Genomic DNA, 20,000 nt, shown 5'->3' on the forward strand with positions numbered 1-20,000 from the left:
TGTTGTTCTTGTAAAATAGTGACATTTTTTGAGTAAAATTATGACTTTGTCATAATTTTGCCAAGTAAAATTCCGATTATTATTATAATATTGCCAACATTTTAACGATTTCTTATAAAATTGTGACTTTTGTCCAGTAAAATGACGACTCTTTTTATAAAATTGTCAAAATGTTAAGCTTTTCTTGTAAAATTCCAACTGTTATTGAGTAAGATTCCAACTTTTATCATGATATTGCACAAATGTTCAGTTTTTCTTGTAAAATGTTGACTTGCGTTGAGTAAAATAAAGACTTTTATTATAACACTGCCAAAATTCTAAGTTTTTCTTGTGAAATTGTGACCTTTTTCTTGTGAAATCCCAACTCATTTTTCACAACAAGCTTTTTTTTATATTTGCATAGTATGTATATATTATTAATGTTGTAAATACAAATCTTTATATATCTAGAAAGGGTGGTCCTAAAGAGGTAGGCATTTTCCGGAGGTCTCAAGAAGGTAAGAAATACAAGAATGAGTGTTTGTGTGTGCGTGTGTGTGTGTGTGTGTGTGGGTGTGCGTGTGTGTGTGTGTGGGTGTCAGTAGCAAGGTAAAGAAAAGAAAATCATCAGGAAGTCGATTAGTTTCTCTCCCTCTTCTTGTTGCAGGAAAATGTTCATTTCCCATTTAGAAAAAAGTTAGAGCAATGGGGGGCAGCCATAGAGGCAGGGAGGGGAGCTAATTAAATTCTGCAGGCATCAGGCGGGGCCCAGCCACACTTGTGATTACAACTAATAACACATTCATGCCATGTTTGCTCTCCTCGCCGCTCGTATTGATTCAGCTCATCTGAGGGAGAACTCAGCGCCAACTGTTTCAAAACTCAATATATGTATTGCGTGCCTGCGTGTGTGTGTGTGTGTGTGCGTGTGTGTGTGTGTGTGTGTGTGTGTGTGTGTGTGTGTGTGTGTGTGTGCGCGCGTGGATAGGACTGATGGAAACGAACGGGTGAGCATGTGTAGAGATTTGCTATTGGATTTTCAATAAGTCCCAGCAAGTGATTGTATGGTAACAAGCAGCACAACGGGTCAGCCATTGTTTACATTGCACTTCAATACCATATGGACACACCTCTAATTGATTAACAACAACAAAAAATGCCTGTAGACCACCACAAAGGACCCCCGACTGGCATATTTTGAATTACTCTCATGTAGTGTTGTCCCGATACCGATATTTTGGTACCTGTACCGGTTATTTCGATACTTTTCGGTACTTTTAGATACTTTTCTAAATAAAGGGGACCACAAAAAATGGCATTATTAGCTTTATTTTAACAAAAAAAATTACGGTACATTAAACATACCGTATTTTTCGGACTATAAGTCGCAGTTTTTTTCATAGTTTGGCCGGGGGTGCGATTTATACTCAGGAGCGACTTATGTGTGAAATTATTAACACATTAGCGTAAAATATCAAATAATATTATTTAGCTCATTCACGTAAGGGACTAGACGTATAAGATTTCATGGGATTTAGCGATTAGGAGTGACAGATTGTTTGGTAAACGTATAGCATGTTCTATATGTTATAGTTATTTGAATGACTCTTACCATAATATGTTACGTTAACATACCAGGCACGTTCTCAGTTGGTTATTTATGCCTCATATAACGTACACTTATTCAGCCTGTTGTTCACTATTCTTTATTTATTTTTAATTACCTTTCAAATGTCTATTCTTGGTGTTGGCTTTTATCAAATAAATTTCCCCAAAAAATGCGATTTATACTCCAGTTCGACTTATATATGTTTTTTTCCTTCTTAATTATGCATTTTCGGCCGGTGCGATTTATACTCCGAAAAATACGGTATGTTTCTTATTGCAAGTTTGTCCTTAAATAAAATAGTGAACATACAAGACTACTTGTCTTTTAGTAGTAAGCAAACAAAGGTTCCTAATTTAGCTGCTGACATATGCGGTAACATATTGTGTCATTTTCCATTCCATTATTTTGTCAAAATTATTAAGGACAAGCTGTTAAAATGGATTATTAATCTACTTGTTCATTTACTGTTAATATCTGCTTACTTTCTCTTTTAACATGTTCTATCTACACTTCTGTTAAAACGTAATACCGTATTTTTCGGAGTATAAGTCGCACCGGAGTATAAGTCGCACCTGCCGAAAATGCACAATAAAGAAGGAAAAAAACATATATAAATCGCACTGGAGCCCGGCCAAACTACGAAAAAAAACTGCGAACTGTAGTCCGAAAAATACGGTAGTCACTTATTCTTCTGTTGTTTGGATACTTTACATTAGTTTTGGGTGATACCACAAATTTGGGTATCAATCCGATACCAAGTCGTTACAGGATCATACATTGGTCATATTCAAAGTCCTCATGTGTCCAGGGACATATTTCCTGAGTTTATAAATATAATATACATTCTTAAAAAACGAAAGAAAATGTTGGGATGCCCAAAAATATCGACGTAACCATTGTAGTATCGACTAGATATGTTACCATGAATTGATTAACGTGGACCCCGACTTAAACAAGTTGAAAAACTTATTCGGGTGTTACCATTTAGTGGTCAATTGTGCAATCTACTAATAAAAGTTTCAATCAATCAATCAATCCTGTACTTGGTATCATTACAGTGAATGTCAGGTGTAGATCCACCAATGGCGTTTGTTTACAACGTGACGCCATTGACCTACGGTGTGTAGTGAAGTACGTTTAGCTATGGGAGTCTGGTGGTGGGGGTTGCCGGACTGGTACTCTCCAGAGGCGGTATAGTACCGAATATGATTCATTAGTATTGCAGTACTATACTAATACGAGTATACTGTACAACCCTACTCTCATGCATACACTTTATTTATGCATGCAGTGCAACCTCGATTCACAAAGTTAATTGGTTCTTGAACATGGTTCGTAAAGTGAAAAGTTTGTAAAGTGAAGCATAGTTACCAATAAGAAACAATGTAAATATGAATTAATAAATGGTTCTAGTTTCGACAAAAGTCCATATTTGAGTAAAAAACTGCACACTTTGAAGACGCTATAATGTGTATAAATATACTGTGTTTATGTGTGTGTGTATAAATATATATATGTATATTAGGGCTGTCAAACGATCTAAATATTTAATCGTGATAATCGCATTGTTCATAGTTAACTCAAAATTATTTGTGATTAATCGCATGTATACATAATTTTCCATCATTGATAAGTGTACCCTAGACAAGTGTTTTAAACATTATGCGTTTTTAAACAGCTCAACACAAAAAGGACAAACATGATTTAATGCCTACTAGTGTTGTCCAGATACCAATATTTTTGTATCGTACCGGTACCAAAATTATTCCGATACTTTTCGGTACTTTTTTAAATAAAGGAGACCACAAAAAATTGCATTATTGACTTTATTTTAACAAAAAAATTGACGCTACATTAAACATATGTTTCTTATTGCAAGTTTGTCCTTAAATAAAATAGTGAACATACAAGACAACTTTTATTTTAGTAGTAAGTAAGCAAACAAAGGTTCCTAATTTAGTCTGCTGACATATGCAGTAACATATTGTGTCATTCTCCATTCTATTATTTTGTCAAAATTATTAAGGACAAGCTGTTAAAATGGATTATTAATCTACTTGTTCATTTACTGTTAATATCTGCTTACTTTCTCTTTTAACATGTTCTATCTACACTTCTGTTAAAATGTAATAATCACTTATTCTTCTCTTGTTTGGATACTTTACATTCGTTTTGGATGATACCACAAATTTGGGTATCAATCCGACACCAAGTCGTTACATGATCATACATTGGTCATATTCAAAGTCCTCATGTGTCCAGGGACATATTTCCTGAGTTTATAAATATAATATACATTCTTAAAAAACAAAATAAGATGTTGTGATGCCCAAAAATATCGATCGACGTAATCATTGTAGTATCGACTACATACGTTCCTGTACTTGGTATCATTACAGTGAATGTCAGGTGTAGATCCACCAATGGCGTTTGTTTACATTGTGACGCCGGTGATCTACGGTGTGTAGTGAAGTACGTTTAGCTATGGGAGTCTGGTGGTGGGGGTTGCCGGACTGGTACTCTTCAGAGGCGGTATAGTACCGAATATGATTCATTTGTATCGCGGTACTATACTAATACGAGTATACTGTACAACCCTACTCTCATGCATACACTTTATTTATGCATGCAGTCAGTACAGTGCAACCTCGATTCACGAAGTTAATTGGTTCTTGAACATGGTTCGTAAAGTGAAAAGTTTGTGTAGTGAAGCATAGTTACCAATAAGAACCAATGTAAATATGAATGAATAAATGGTCCTAGTCTCGACAAAAGTCCATATTTGAGTAAAAAACTGCACACTTTGAAGATATATTGTAGCATCCTGGAAGAGTTAGTGCTGCAAGGGGTTCTGGGTATTTGTTCTGTTGTGTTTATGTTGTGTTACGGTGCGGATGTTCTCCCGAAATGTGTTTGTCATTCTTGTTCTGATTACAGAACAGTTCACAGTGTGGCGCATATTTGTAACAGTGTTAAAGTTGTTTATACGGTCACCCTCAGTGTGACCTGTATGGCTGTTGATCAAGTATGCCTTGCATTCACTTATGTGTGTGTAAAAGCCGCATATATTATGCGACTGGGCCGGCACGCTGTTTGTATTGAGGAAAAGCGGACTTTAAGGCACGCCCCCAATAATGTTGTCCGGGTGGAAATCGGGAGAATGGTTGCCCCGGGAGATTTTCGGGAGAGGCACTGAAATTCGGGAGTCTCCCGGGAATATCGGGAGGTTGAAACCGATACCGATGATTTCCGATATTACATTTTAAAGCATTTATCGATGTAAGTTTTGGATTTGTCAATGGATTTTTTTAGTATACACATTTAAAGGACTGACTGGTTGAAAAACATTCTGAATTCAATAACAAATACACCAATCAAAACAGCCATTGATTGAGTTTCTTAATCTCTGCAAAGTGTTTTTAACAAGGAACAGATCGTATTGAGCTGAAAAAAGGTGAAATATACATTTGAAATGTGTTCTACAGGATGTGGTGGTGGTGGGAGAGGAGAACTTCACCACTCCTTGCTACGTTCAGATGGACTCCGAAGCGTGTCACATCCTCACCGAGACGCTGGGCACGTACTGCCTGGTGGGCCAGTCCGTGGGCAAGGCGGCCGCCAAGAGGCTCAAACTGGCCGTCTTTGGACCGGTGTCCTGCACCACGCTGGACTACCACATCAGGATCTACTGTCTGGATGACACGCAGGACGCACTCAAGGTAAAACACACACAACATTAGGTACACGTGCAAAAGTAAATTGGGATTGAGAAGTTGTCATTCAGGAAGTTAACTTCAGTGACATACACTACCGTTCAAAAGTTTGGGGTCACATTGAAATGTCCTTATTTGTAAAGGAAAAGCACTGTACTTTTCAATGAAGATAACTTTAAACTAGTCTTAACTTTAAAGAAATACACTCTATACATTTCTAATGTGGTAAATGACTATTCTAGCTGCAAATGTCTGGTTTTTGGTGCAATATCTACATAGGTGTATAGAGGCCCATTTCCAGCAACTATCACTCCAGTGTTCTAATGGTACAATGTGTTTGCTCATTGGCTCAGAAGGCTAGTTGATGATGAGAAAACCCTTGTGCAATCATGTTCACACATCTGAAAACAGTTTAGCTCGTTACAGAAGCTACAAAACTGACCTTCCTTTGAGCAGATTGAGTTTCTGGAGCATCACATTTGTGGGGTCAATTAAACGCTCAAAATGGCCAGAAAAAGGGAACTTTCATCTGAAACTCGACAGTCTATTCTTGTTCTTAGAAATGAAGGCTATTCCACAAAATTGTTTGGGTGACCCCAAACTTTTGAACGGTAGTGTATGTCAGGTTCAAACACTGATGACATCTATTAAACAAGACAAGAAGCAAAGACTCAAACAAAGACAGAATTCAATTTGGCTCAGTGAGGAGAAACGTGTACATCTGTACCCTTGCACAGTGTCATTACGCTCTGCCAAAAGATTGTACGCCTCCTTCTTTTATTTGGACCTTCCCTGACCACATGGCAACAGCTGCTTCCAAAGGGACGGGGGTCGTAAACAGCCATCGCCTTTGATTACAAAACAGTTCAAAAGAAAAGGTCGGTTCGAAAAAGAGGTTCGTAAAAGAGTTCAAAAAGAGGTTCGTAAAAGAGTTCAAAAAAGCGGTGCCTGGAGGGGAGTCAGGCCCTGCTTCCTCTCCGCTCTGTAGTTCTTGGGTCACGACAATATCTTTCTGTTGAGTACAATACATGAAAAAAACAGAACACCTTCATGTTGCTTTCCATCCTACACAGTGGAGTTTTACAAGCCTTCTTCTTGGTAGCTTCAAAGACATGTTTTTGCTTCTCGCTGGGAACTCATTGAAACACAAACTTGTGTGATAACTTAGATACAATTATTCTAACAACATATTTCACAGAACAAAACTGGAGGACATTAATGCTGTTCAACTGGGCGGAGTACTTCCTGTTTCATGTAGGGTGGTGTTTACATTTGGGAAAAGTTGGACATTTCAGACCAAAAAACAAAGTTGCAGAGTCACTGCAAATCAATGCTGAATTATGAGATGCACTTAAAGAGAAGACATTTCACTATAAAGTACATTATTGGTCAAATGTTGGCCACTAATAAAATACCGAAATAAGTCAACCTCAAATAAATGCCTTCTTTCATGCCCTCAAGAAAAAAACAGGAGGTGATGGCACTATGGGGCTCTAATGTATTTACTATGGCAGATACATTTTTTAAGTAGACATTTTACCACAGCACAGGTGGCATCTGTAAAGCTGAAGTTTACAGCGGACTTCAAAGAAACCAACTCGAACAAACTAATTTGATGTCTGCTGCTCATTTAATGTATATGACAAATATTTGTTTTGGTTATTTATTTTATTTTTAATTTTTAAACATTTGTTAATTGTGTTTTACACACATATACCGTATTTTTCGGACTATAAATCGCTCCGGAGTATAAGTCGCACTGGCCGAAAATGCATAATAAAGAAGGAAAAAAACATATAAGTCGCACTGGAGTATAAGTCGCATTTTTGGGGGAATTTATTTGATAAAACCCAACACCAAGAATAGACTTTTGAAAGGCAATCTAAAATAAATAAAGAATAGTGAACAACAGGCTGAATAAGTATACGTTATATGAGGCATAAATAACCAACTGAGAACGTGCCTGGTATGTTAACGTAACATATTATGGTAAGAGTCATTCAAATAACTATAACATATAGAACATGCTATACGTTTACCAAACAATCTGTCACTCCTAATCGCTAAATCCCATGAAATCTTATACGTCTAGTCTCTTACGTGAATGAGCTAAATAACATTATTTGATATTTTACGGTAATGTGTTAATAATTTCACACAGAAGTCGCTCCTGAGTATAAGTCGCACCCCCGGCCAAACTATGAAAAAAACTGTGACTTATAGTCCGAAAAATACGGTAGTTGACAAGAATACCCAAAAATGAAACATATGCTATTATTCCCCCCAACTAGTAAAAACAAAAAAAAATCGAATGAAAAAATCTAATAAAATAACTAATTATAGATATATGACGTCCAACAAGCACACAAAAGGCTCATCAACCACCCACATTTCAATTGTGTTTCAATCGGGGTTCATTTGGAAATCAGTCTCTCCTACATATTTCAGTTCTTGAAACTTTGCAGAGCACCCATTTAATGTCAGCCTTTTTTCTTTTGTTATTATATAAAAAAATATATAATAAAGTAATACAAACGATATATAATATTATACATCTAATATGATAAAATAATACAAATATTATTATTTATTACATAAAGTATTGCTATTAGTTATATTGTTATCGAATTGCATGTGTAAATAAATAAAGTACGGCCTCCCCAGTATATTAGCTGTTCTTGTACTGTATTATTACTGTATTATTACCTACCAAATCAGCTCTGATTTCTATTACAAGGTCAATTGTAAGATAATGGTAAAGGCTGACAAAAAACAAGATTATGTTTGTAATCAGAGCTGCTAGTAGTCAAAATATTTCTTCAAAAAGAAAACAGTAGTAGTAATAAAAGTACTTCGGTGTCAGCCATGGGTTTTTTTTGTTGACATTAGACTAAAAGCAAGCCTGAAGTGGAATATTATTACCCTGCAGTATGTCTCTCCTCCGCTGGCCGCTCACTGTTAAAGACGACCGATGATTAGATCACCACGTACCACCTGTGAAATCTAATCACCTGCCAGCTGTGTCTCGCCGTCCCTTAGTCGATGGTGCTCCTCCCTCAACACCATTGACAGAGGCGGTGACCTTTGCTCCTGCATACACTCTCCCTCCACATATATGTCAAAACAAGGCAACTAAAATACAATGGTGTGCGGAAATATTCAAAAACTTGCCGTGAACTGGAAAACGAAGTCTTATTCAATGAAATGACCTCAATGTAGCCATGTTTCTTTCATAATGAAACCTTGCATAATTCATGTTGCAGAGATACCTGTATGATGATATACTGGGGAACTTTCTGCATTTTAGAAATGCTGAATAACAGTCAAATCGGCCTTTGCAGCCATTACGACTGGCTTCTGAGAGTGTGGAATGACATGGGGGTTGAAATACATGGACACACTGCCAGAAAGATGCACTGCCAATGGAGGCCACACTAAATATTAGAGAAAATGTTAAAAAAATAAAAAAGAGACCGTACTGATAAATATGCAGGCAAAATATCCTCAGTACCTTTCACAATGGCAAATGTGAAATTCTGACTCTGGGAACAACAAAAACCCACCAGTTTCTTAAGATTTGACAAGTGTTTTAATAGTTTTGCACACCAGTGTAGTTATCTGGTGTTGTGCCTTTACAGTACTGTAAAGGTGCCCTCTGCATTGTTTCCCCCAGAAAATGTGTTAGTTAAGGTGGTGACTCTCCAGGGGGAGGGGACCAGGGAAGGGGGTGGGTGGGTGTAAGGCATACTGGCCAACCCTCCCGTTTTTACCGGGAGACTCCCGGTATTCAGCGCCTCTCCCGATAACCTCCCGGCAGAAATTTTCTCCCGACAAACTCCCGGTATTCAGCCGGAGCTGGAGGCCACGCCCCCTCCAGCTCAATGCGGACCTGTTTTCACGTCCGCTTTCCCACAATATAAACAGCTTGCTTGCCCAATGACGTCATAACTGTAGAATGATCGAGGGCGAGTTCTTGGTTTCTTATGTGGGTTTATTGTTAGGCAGTTTCATTAACGTCCTCCCAGCGCGGTAACAACACACAACAACAGCAGTCACGTTTAGTCTACCGTAAAGCAGTTCGCCTGCCGTAAACAGCAATGTTGTGACACTCTTAAACAGGACAATACTGCCATCTACTGGATAGCCTCCAGAACACTGAAATTCAAGTATTTTTTTTATTTATATGTATAATAATATATATATATATATATATATATATATATATATATATATATATATATATATATATATATATATATATATATATATATATATATATATATATATATATATATATATATATATATATATATAGCTAGAATTCACTGAAAGTCAAGTATTTCATACATATATATATATATAAATGAAATACTTGAGTTGGTGAATTCTAGCTTAAATATATTCCCCTCTTAACCACACCCCCAACCACGCCCTAAAATAATGACTTACAAAGTGAAATGAATGACTTACTGTAATTAAGCGTTTGCAATAAGGGTTTTTTGTAACAGCATTAATGAATGAAGTGTACTTTTGTAATTATTTCCCCATATTTCTACACAGTAGCTCAGATATGGTAACACTAGTGAGCAGTAGAGAATATGAAGTGATTTTTGGTCTAGAACATGTTTTGCTTTATTCATTATTGACGTGTTTCTTGCTACTTTATGTTGTATATTTTTTATGTGAGATTTCCAGTTCAATTCATCATCAATCATTATACCTAGAAATTTGGTTTCATTTACTCCTTCGATTTCTATTCCGTCTATTTGTATTTGTGTTTGACTTTCTCTTCTACTGTTACCAAATACCATTATTTTAGTTTTACTGAGATTCAACGATAGTCTGTTTTTGTCAAACCATCTTTTTAATTTGTTAATTTCTTCTGTTATTATAGTAGTAGTTGATTTTTATTATGTAAATGTTGTATTTTTATCAACATGTGATAGCAGGGACCCTGCCATTCAAAACTAGGCTGCTACATTACTAATGATTGTCAAAAACATGTCATTTCTACATTGTATGTATTTTGTTGGGGAAATGACCAAAATTCAATGGTCAAATCAACGTCAGAACCCAACATTGATTAACCGTCGTTAAAATGCATGTTGTTTCAACGTTAGCTTTGAGTTGCTCAACGTCAGGACCTAATTCAGCAAGTTCTCAACGTTGTTTTAATGTCTTGCGCCTGCTGGGCATGAAGACAGATTGCACCCTCTATTTTGCTCGTTTAAAAGACCCAAGCTTAGTAGATCATCTCTGCACGTGTACCTCTAATAGATCACACCGCGTGTAAACACATGAAGTAGCATGTTGTGTATTCTCAAGAAGTGTGCTTGCAGCTTTACCCTGGTCGACTCCTTTCAAGTCCAACATATTAAAATGTTTGAGTGTTGCTGGCGATAAACAAAACAGGGCGAAGAAATGTCAAACGAGCTGACGCTTGAGGAGATTAAACATATTCAAAGCACCGGAGGGAGCATCTGATACGGGGAGAGCTTAACGCTGCTAATTTATGCATTAAGTGATGAAGTCGAGTTTGAGCGCACACACAATCAAACACACACATTTGTGCTGGTTGGAATGTTATCATATGTTTTACTTTGTGTGTTTCAAACGGACAGGCTGAAGATAAAAAATTGAGATGTAGCGCAATAATGTTCATTACCTGCTCAGTGGCCTTGCGGTTGGACTGGAAGGTCGTGAGTTCAAACCCCGGCCGAGTCATACCAAAGACTATAAAAATGGGAGCCATTGCCTCCCTGCTTGGCACTCAGCATCAAGGGTTGGAATTGGGGATTAAATGTTATGTTTGACTAAGGGGAGATGACGACACAGACACCAGGGGGCAATGTAGCTCTAAGATTTATTTTATATATATATATATATATATATATATATATATATATATATATATATATATATATATATATATATATAGACCAGTGGTTCTTAACCTGGGTTCGATAGAACCCCAGGGGTTCGGTGAGTCGGCCTCAGGGGTTCGGCGCCACGGAGGTAAAGACACATCCGACTTATCGTGTAAATAAATACTTCTCCCTATCGGCGTATTATGGATGACCCCCAAACAATGATTCCTCTAATTTTCCATCTGATTTGCAGGTTGTTTGATTGATCGATTGAAACGTTTACTAGTAGATTGCAAAGGAACAGAATACATTATATGAAACGGTACAGTTTACACAGTACAGAACATATTCCGTACAATTGACCACTAAATGGTAACACCCGAATAAGTTTTTCAACTTGTTTAAGTCGGGGTCCATGTCAATCAATTCATGGTAATGTGTGTAAGGTGTGTATATTGTTGTGAGTTCATGCACTGTGTTGGTTTTGTTCTTTGAACAAGGTGATGTTCATGCACGGTTAATTTTGTGCAACAGTAAAAAAAACATATGACTTTTTCTCGAATTTGAAAAAAAAAATAAAAAAATTGTTTTTCACTAAAGAAGGGTTCGGTGAATGCGCATATGAAACTGGTTGGGTGCGGTACCTCCCACAAGGTTAAGAACGACTGATATAGACCATATATATATATATATATATATATATATATATATATATATATATATATATATATATATATATATATATATATATATATATATATATATACATATATATATATATATATATATATATATATATATATATATATATATATATATATATATATATATATATATATATATATATATATATATATATATATATATATATATATATATATATATATGTCTTAATTAGATTGTCCAAAAAATAGTGCTCGATACTGTGGTAGAGCGTAATATGTATGTGTGGGAAAAAATCACAAGACTATTTCATCTCTACAGGCCTGTTTCATGAGGGGTTTCCTCAATCCTCAGGAAAATCTCCTGAGGATTGAGGAAACCCCTCATGAAACAGGCCTGTAGAGATGAAATAGTCTTGTGATTTTTTCCCACACATACATATATATATATATATATATATATATATATATATATATATATATATATATATATATATATATATATATATATATATATATATATATATATATATATATATATATATATATATATATATATATATATATATATATATATATATATATATATATATAATAACAATCAAACAATACTAAATATACTAACTAAGGAAATGGAGTGTGACAAAATCCAAGAGTGTGTATGGTGTAAAACTATGTGTGTAGATTAGCTGTTGAGTGTTACCGTAAATGTTGAATGAGAGACGAGAAAGTCCAGGGGAGAGAGAAGTCTACAGGTCCGAGTCCAAAGCAGGGGAAGTCAAGGATCGAGGGAGACAGTCAGAGTCCAGAGGGAGATCCAGGAAAAAAGTGAGACACACAGCTCACTTTCAAGGCGACGGAGGGCACTGCGGGGACGACGCGAGAAAACACACACTGAAAACATGGAGGGGCAAACACAGAGAGAGCTGGATTGCATCAAGCAGGACGTGGCTTACTGTACGCGATCAGAAGGTTATATTCGGCGCGGCATGGCAGGTTGTGCCGGCTTATGAAGGCAGCTGATTGCAGATTGTCTGCAGGCGCGAGTAGGCAAGTCAATAAAAACTTTATTAAAAAAAGTATATTTGAAGGAACTGTCTTTGGTGTGCAGGAGGTTCTTCAGATGGAGACCCAGATGGGAGGCAAGCTCCTGGACGAGCCAAAGACTCTGGACTTCAAAGACAGCAGTCACAACTTGAGACTGTCCATCCACGACGTGCCGCACCCGCACTGGAAGAGCAAACTCATCGCCAAGTATCAGGTCGGCGACGTCCTGACTAACTCTTAACATGTTTTTATTATTAGTATTCAATGAGGTGCATGTGGCTTGGCAGGAGATCCCCTTCTACCAGGTGTGGAGCGGCAGCCAGAGAAGCCTCCACTGCACCTTCACGCTGGAGAGGATGAGCTCGGCCATCACGGAGGTCAGCTGTAAGCTGTGTGTGCGGCAGGTGGAGGGCGAGGGGCAGATCTTTCAGCTCAGCAACACCCTGGAGGAGGTACGTCTGCATGCAAAGTAGCTCTAGTAACATCTCACTGGACATTGAGTGATTGATTAAAAACTTTATTAGTAGATTGCACAGTACAGTACATATTCCGTACAATTGACCTCTAAATGGTAACACCCGAATACGTTTTTCAACTTGTTTAAGTCCACGTAAATCAATTCATGGTACAAATATATAATATCTGCATGATACAGTCATCACACAAGTTAATCATCAGAGTATATACATTGAATTATTTACATTATTTACAATCCAGCAGTGAACATAGTGAGTTCAGAAAGCATAAGAACAAGAATATACATTTGATTATTTACATTTGATCATTTACAATCCGGGGAGGTGGGATGTGGAGGGGGGAGGGTGTTAGTCATGTGGATTTAACCCTGGATCCCACTTAGGGGACACAAAAGGCACACATTCCAGAAATGGTGCACTGCAAAAAGTCAGTGTTCAAAAACAAGAAAAAAAAAAATACAAAAATTAGGGGTATTTTATTTGAACTAAGCAAAATTATCTGCCAATAGAACAAGATAATTTCCAAAACAAGTAAAATTAGCTAACCTCAATGAACCCAAAAATACCTTAAAATAAGTATATTCTCACTAATAACAACTGTACTACTATATGAGTACGTATTTTCTATTGTTTCATTGAAAATAAAACAGCAAAGTCCATTTGGCTGTCATCTGTTTTAAATTATGAGACACAATTGTGTCAAAGTCATGATTTTTTTTTTTCATACTTGATGTCAGGTTCAAACACTGATGGCATCTATTAAACAAGACAAGAAGCAAAGAATCAAACAGAGGCAGAATTCAATTTGGCTCAATTGAGGAGAAACGTGTCGACCTGTAACCTCTTACAGTGTCACCCACGCTCTGGCGAAAGATTGTACGCCACTTCTTTTTATTTGGACTTTCCCTGTTTACAGAATAACAGCTGTTTCTAAAGGAATGGGGGGTATGTAAACAGCCATTGTTTTCAGTCACATTAACACAAAAGAAAAAGATGCCTCGGGCTTGGGCTGGTTCTGGATCGAGCTTGGGCAGGTTTTGGATCACAATAGATAACCCCCTCCCGTCTCCTCCCATCGTACACAATGGAATTTTCCAAGCCTTTGGCTTGGTGCAACAAAGACAGCCTCTTGTCTGTTCATTGGGAACTCAGAGAACGGAATTTTTTTTGATCATTTACATACAATTTTTCTGACATTTGAAAAATTAAATTAACAGTAGCTTGGAAAATGTAAATAATGTAAATAATTATTGTAAACAATGTAAATAATTCAATGTATATACTCTGATGATTAACTTGTGTGATGACTTTATTATGCTGATAGTATATATTTGTACCATGAGTTGATTTACGTGGACTTAAACAAGTTGAAAAACTTATTCGGGTGTTACCATTTAATGGTCAATTGTACGGAATATATACTGTACTGTAAAATCTACTAATAAAAGTTTCAATCAATCAATCAATCAAAGCTTGCCGATCACTGTTAATTACATGGTAGGCTATAGGCTGCTAAGCACTGGCAGCTACACAGCAGCTCAGCACACAATAGCACACACGCTAGACACGCCTAATAACAAATGTCCTTAAAGGAACCATGTTGCGGTCTAAAACAAGACATTTGTCAATATGAACAAGTATCAAATAATTTTCGTTGTATATTACTTAGAGATATGAAGTCTCCAAGGTATTACAAAGTATCCAGTAACAAATGTGTCGGCATCATTCAACTTGCTGCATCATGAACTTCACTTAATATTAAGTAGGTTAGTGTTGTTATGCCTACCATTTTTCTCTGCTTGAGTCTCGTCACTCAGAACCTCTTCCAACATTCCACACTACAAATGAATACAAGTATGTGTGATTTGTGCTGATGTGGTATGTTGCATCTGGACACCCCCTGAAGAAAAGATGTTAATATGTAAATACGCAGCAGGACATGAAGGAGGAAGTGGAGCGTGCAGAGAAATTGTTGGATTGAGAAAAGTCAGTTTTCCTGCGTCGTCGTTCCCACTTTTCAATCATTCATAGCGAGGCTAAAGGTCACGTGGACATGACCAGAATAACTCTTCTTTGATTTTTTTTTTTTTGTCCGGGTGTAGGCCAGGAACGTGAGTGTACACTGTAGGTCAAAGGTGGCGCAACTTTCTTTTTTTTTGTGTGCGTTATTTTTTTTTTTGCAACGTCAACGATTTGGAACTCCCTCTTTCTGCAAGCCGTGATGTGCTTTTCTGCACTGCAAAAAGTCAGTGTTCAAAAACAAGGAAAAAAAATACAAAAATGAGGGGTATTTTATTTGAACTAAGCAAAATTATCTGCCAATAGAACAAGAAAATTCGGCTTGTCAAGACTTTCCAAAACAAGTAAAATTAGCTAACCTCAATGAACCCAAAAATACCTTAAAATAAGTATATTCTCACTAATAACAAGTGCACTTTTCTTGATAGAAAAAAAAGACACCTTTTTGCTCAATATGTTGAAAAATATTCTGAAATTAAATAAATGCTAGTGCCATTATCTTGACATAATGATATGGACTCGGCATTACATTTCTTGAAACCAGCAAACTTATACTAAAAACGAATTTATTGTTCTTAATGGAAAGGCAACAACTTGTTACTCTCGGGGTCTCCTAGCCGCTCAGGCAAATCATATTGTCTAAAAATGCATTTTTCCATGGATAACATGACATCATCGCGTCAAAGGCGTGCTCTTTCAGTCAATTAGTGCGCATATATACAGCCCGGCCCCCTGCCAAAAATTTTTTAATTGTAATTTTGAAGAATGTATCTGAATGTGCATGAACTATTTCTGTTCAAAATTTTTAGAAATGTCACCTGTTAAATGTTTAAATATTAACTGTCAGTTTACTGTACTGTGCCAACTGTACTATTATATGAGTACGTGTTTTCTATTGTTTCATTGAAAATGAAACAGCAAAAGTCCATTTGGCTGTCATCTGTTTTAATTATGAGACACAATTGTGTCAAAATCATGATTTTTTTTTTCCATGCTTGAAATAAGAAATGATTACTTTAAAAAAGTAGTTGTATACTTGTGAGTGTTGATGACACAGCTTTGCAACAGTGGATTTTCTAGTTTCAAGCATGTTTTACTCAATATAGGTCATCAAATCTCAGCAACAAGCTGTAATATCTTACTGAGATCATTTAGGATCAAAACCCTTAAAACAAGTAAAACACTCGAACATAAAATCTTATATAGTCCCGGGATGCCCAAAATGTCCATAACACACCCAGCCGAGTTCCATGGGGCGGGGGGATAAAAGTTAGAAAAGTTGACAAAAGTCCCAAAAATGTTCAAAATACCTACCCAGGTTCGAGTCCCACAAGTCCCGCCGCCGGCCGGGATGCCCAAAATGTCCAAAACGCGCCCAGCAAAGTCCCACAGGAAGGCGGGAAGAAAAGTGAGAAAAGTCGGTAAAATGTTAAAAAATCACACCCGGGTTTGAGTGCCACAAGTCTTAAGACTTGTGGCACTCCATGTGGGACTCGAACCAGGGTAGGTATTTTGAACATTTTTGGGACTTTTGCCGACTTTTCCAACTTTCATCCCCCCCTCCCCGTGGGACTCGGCTGGGTGTGTAATGGACATTTTGGGCATCCCTGGACTTGCGCGGCCGGCGGCGGGACTTGTGGGACTGGAACCCAGGGAGGTATTTTGGACAAAATTGGGACTTTTTACCATTTTGGCCGCCTTTTCCCCCTCTTCTTCCCTGCCTTCCTGTGCACCATTGCTGGGTGTGTTTTGGACATTTGGACAAAAATAGTTTCAAGCATGTTTTACTCAATATAGGTCATAAAACCTCAGCTACAAGCTGTAATATCTTACTGAGATCATTTAGGACCAAAACCCTTAAAACAAGTAGAAAACTCTAACATAAAATCTGCTTAGTGAGAAGAATTATCTTATCAGACAGAAAATAAGCAAATATCACCCTTATTTGAGATATTTAATCTTACTTAGATTTCAGTTTTTGCAGTGCAGAGAGCTATTTATTCACCTTGCTCGCCACGCTCAGTCTGGCTTCATTGTTTGCTCCTTGCCACAGTTACGTGAGTATTCCTTATCTCTAGTCTATGCCAAGTGTTAGCTTTAGCGTCCAGTGCGATCGGCACGTTCTTCCTCTGGCTTGTTTTCCGTTTTTGGTACTTGTTTGATTTCGACAAATAAATCATGTTCCTACCTGCACGCCTTGTCCGGAGTGGTCGTCTGCATCCCGGGAGAACAAACCCCGCCGTAAGCTGCGACAACCCCCCACTCCCCGCCCTGACAATAACGAATATAATTTCAGACCATTTCATATACAAAAAATTCCAAAGACATGAAGGGAAATCACAAGGCCTGAATGAATTATAAGTATATGAATTCATTGACTGCTTTTTCACGTTTCAAAACAAAATGGCTAAACTAACTAAATACACAAGAAGACTGTCTATTGTAAATTAATTGGAAAAAAATATATTAGCAGCAAATAATATTAGCATCTTAACAGCCATTTTTCAGATTTGTCATATAAGAGTTTTCTTGCAGAAAGTGCAGCGTGCGTCATGTCAAGTGTTTTCATGTAACATCAACATCAGCAATGGTAGAGGAAAGCACAACAATATATTGTCTGTGAAATGCACAGTTAGCATCTCTGCTAAAGCTAAATTGTTAACTTTTGCATATATGTATATATATATATATATATATATATATATATATATATATATATATATATGTATATATACACATACATATATACACATATATATATATACATATATATATATATATATATATATATATATATATATATATATATATATATATATATATATATATATATATATATATAATATATATATATATATATATATATATATATATATATATATATATATATATATATATATATATATATTAGGGCTGCAACTAACGATTAACTTGATAATCGATTAATCTGTCGATTATTACTTTGATTAATCGATTAATAATCGGATAAAAGAGACAAACTACATTTCTATCCTTTCCAGTATTTTATTAAAAAAAAAACAGCATACTGGCACCACACTTATTTTGATTACTGTTTCTCAGCTGTTTGTACATGTTGCAGTTTATAAATAAAGGTTTATTAAAAAAAAAAAAAAAAAAAATTAAAAAGCCTCTGCGCATGCGCATAGCATAGATCCAACGAATCGATGACTAAATTAATCGGCAACTATTTTTATAATCGATTTTAATCGATTTAATCGATTAGTTGTTGCAGCCCTAATATATATATATATATATATATATATATATATATATATATATATATATATATATATATATATATATATGGTTACTTATATATATATATGGTTACCCAGTCAAAAGGTTTGGACCCCCCTGGAATAGAAGGAGTCTAGAACAATTATTCATTATAATATCATAAACAAATGGGGGTGCCCGAGTATCAAACATTACATTATGGTCGTATTATGACATTTTTTGTCCAACATAATTTGAAAGTTAAAAAAATACAGTATAAAAATATGGATATACAAAGTAAAAAAAAATCATAAATAAAGTAATACTATAATACAATATAATATGTAGTTATATATAATAAATAATAATAGTCTCCAGTGACTAGAATAATAATAATGTATGAGGATGTTTTGATTCCGTAGCAGATTAATTAGAGAAGGTCTTTAGAGTTCAGAGTGACATTAATAACTATTTTCATTCTTAGAGTCTGAAGCTGCCAGCAGGCAGTGTTTTAAAAAAAACAAACAAGAGTGCGTCTTTATCATGCAGCGTAGAAGAAGAAGTGTTGCTATGCATCAATCACTGCACAATGGCAGGCGCTGTACGGTAAGTCGACGTGATAAAGAGTCTCCATTCACGCGCTGAGACAGCTGCTGTTTACGCTCGCTTGTGTCGTCACGCCCACGCCTCTTCTCGCTGTCACCGACACCTTTTCTTCTCTTCCTGTTGAAATGACAAAGCTGTTTTATGCTCGCGACGCCTCAGGTGAGCGACACAGGTGATATACTACAGTTTATGTTGCTTAGAACGCATCCGTTTTATTTTCTACTTCCTGTCCCAATACTTTTGACCACCACGTCGACCTTACAAACCTGCAGTGTTGATTGTGTCGCAGGAGCTCCAGTGCATAGACACGTCCCTCATGGACCCGGCCAGTAACATCACCACCTTAGTCGGACCCAACGCCTTCCGCATCCCCCTGTCCATCAGACAGAAGTTGTGTGGCAGCTTGGACGCGCCGCAGACCCGGGGGAACGACTGGAGGATGTTAGCCCGCAACCTCAACCTCGACAGGTACCGCTTTACATACTCATTCATTCATTCATTCATTCATATACTGCAGCAAATCAACACTAATGGCGTTGTCAGGTTCAAACGCTGATGACATTTATTAAACAGACAAGAAGCAAGGAATCATGCAGAGACAGAGTTCAATTTGGCTCAAATTTGGGCTGCACTCTAGTTACAGATCCAAACTACGCTCTATAGTCCAGCCCACGTGCTTCCATTATTTATTTGTGAGGTCCCTGGTTACGTCACTGAAGCTGCCGCTGAAGGAAGGGGTTGGTCTCAGCAGCTCCAGTTAGACACAATATATGACTATTAATGAA

At 36.7% G+C, this 20,000-nt stretch overlaps 1 protein-coding gene across 1 annotated transcript in view; it reads left to right on the plus strand.

The window, feature by feature from the left end:
* Positions 1–20,000, plus strand: part of unc5ca (unc-5 netrin receptor Ca) — a 625,472-nt gene that overhangs the window by 602,925 nt on the left and 2,547 nt on the right. Inside the window, exons 15-18 of the mRNA XM_062025826.1 lie at positions 5,074–5,307; positions 12,942–13,091; positions 13,165–13,329; positions 19,505–19,683. Coding sequence (XP_061881810.1) covers positions 5,074–5,307; positions 12,942–13,091; positions 13,165–13,329; positions 19,505–19,683 — 728 coding nt within the window. The remainder of the gene's footprint in view (positions 1–5,073; positions 5,308–12,941; positions 13,092–13,164; positions 13,330–19,504; positions 19,684–20,000) is intronic.

Source organism: Entelurus aequoreus, linkage group LG17 (assembly GCF_033978785.1).
Source record: "Entelurus aequoreus isolate RoL-2023_Sb linkage group LG17, RoL_Eaeq_v1.1, whole genome shotgun sequence".
Classification (NCBI taxonomy): domain Eukaryota; kingdom Metazoa; phylum Chordata; class Actinopteri; order Syngnathiformes; family Syngnathidae; genus Entelurus; species Entelurus aequoreus.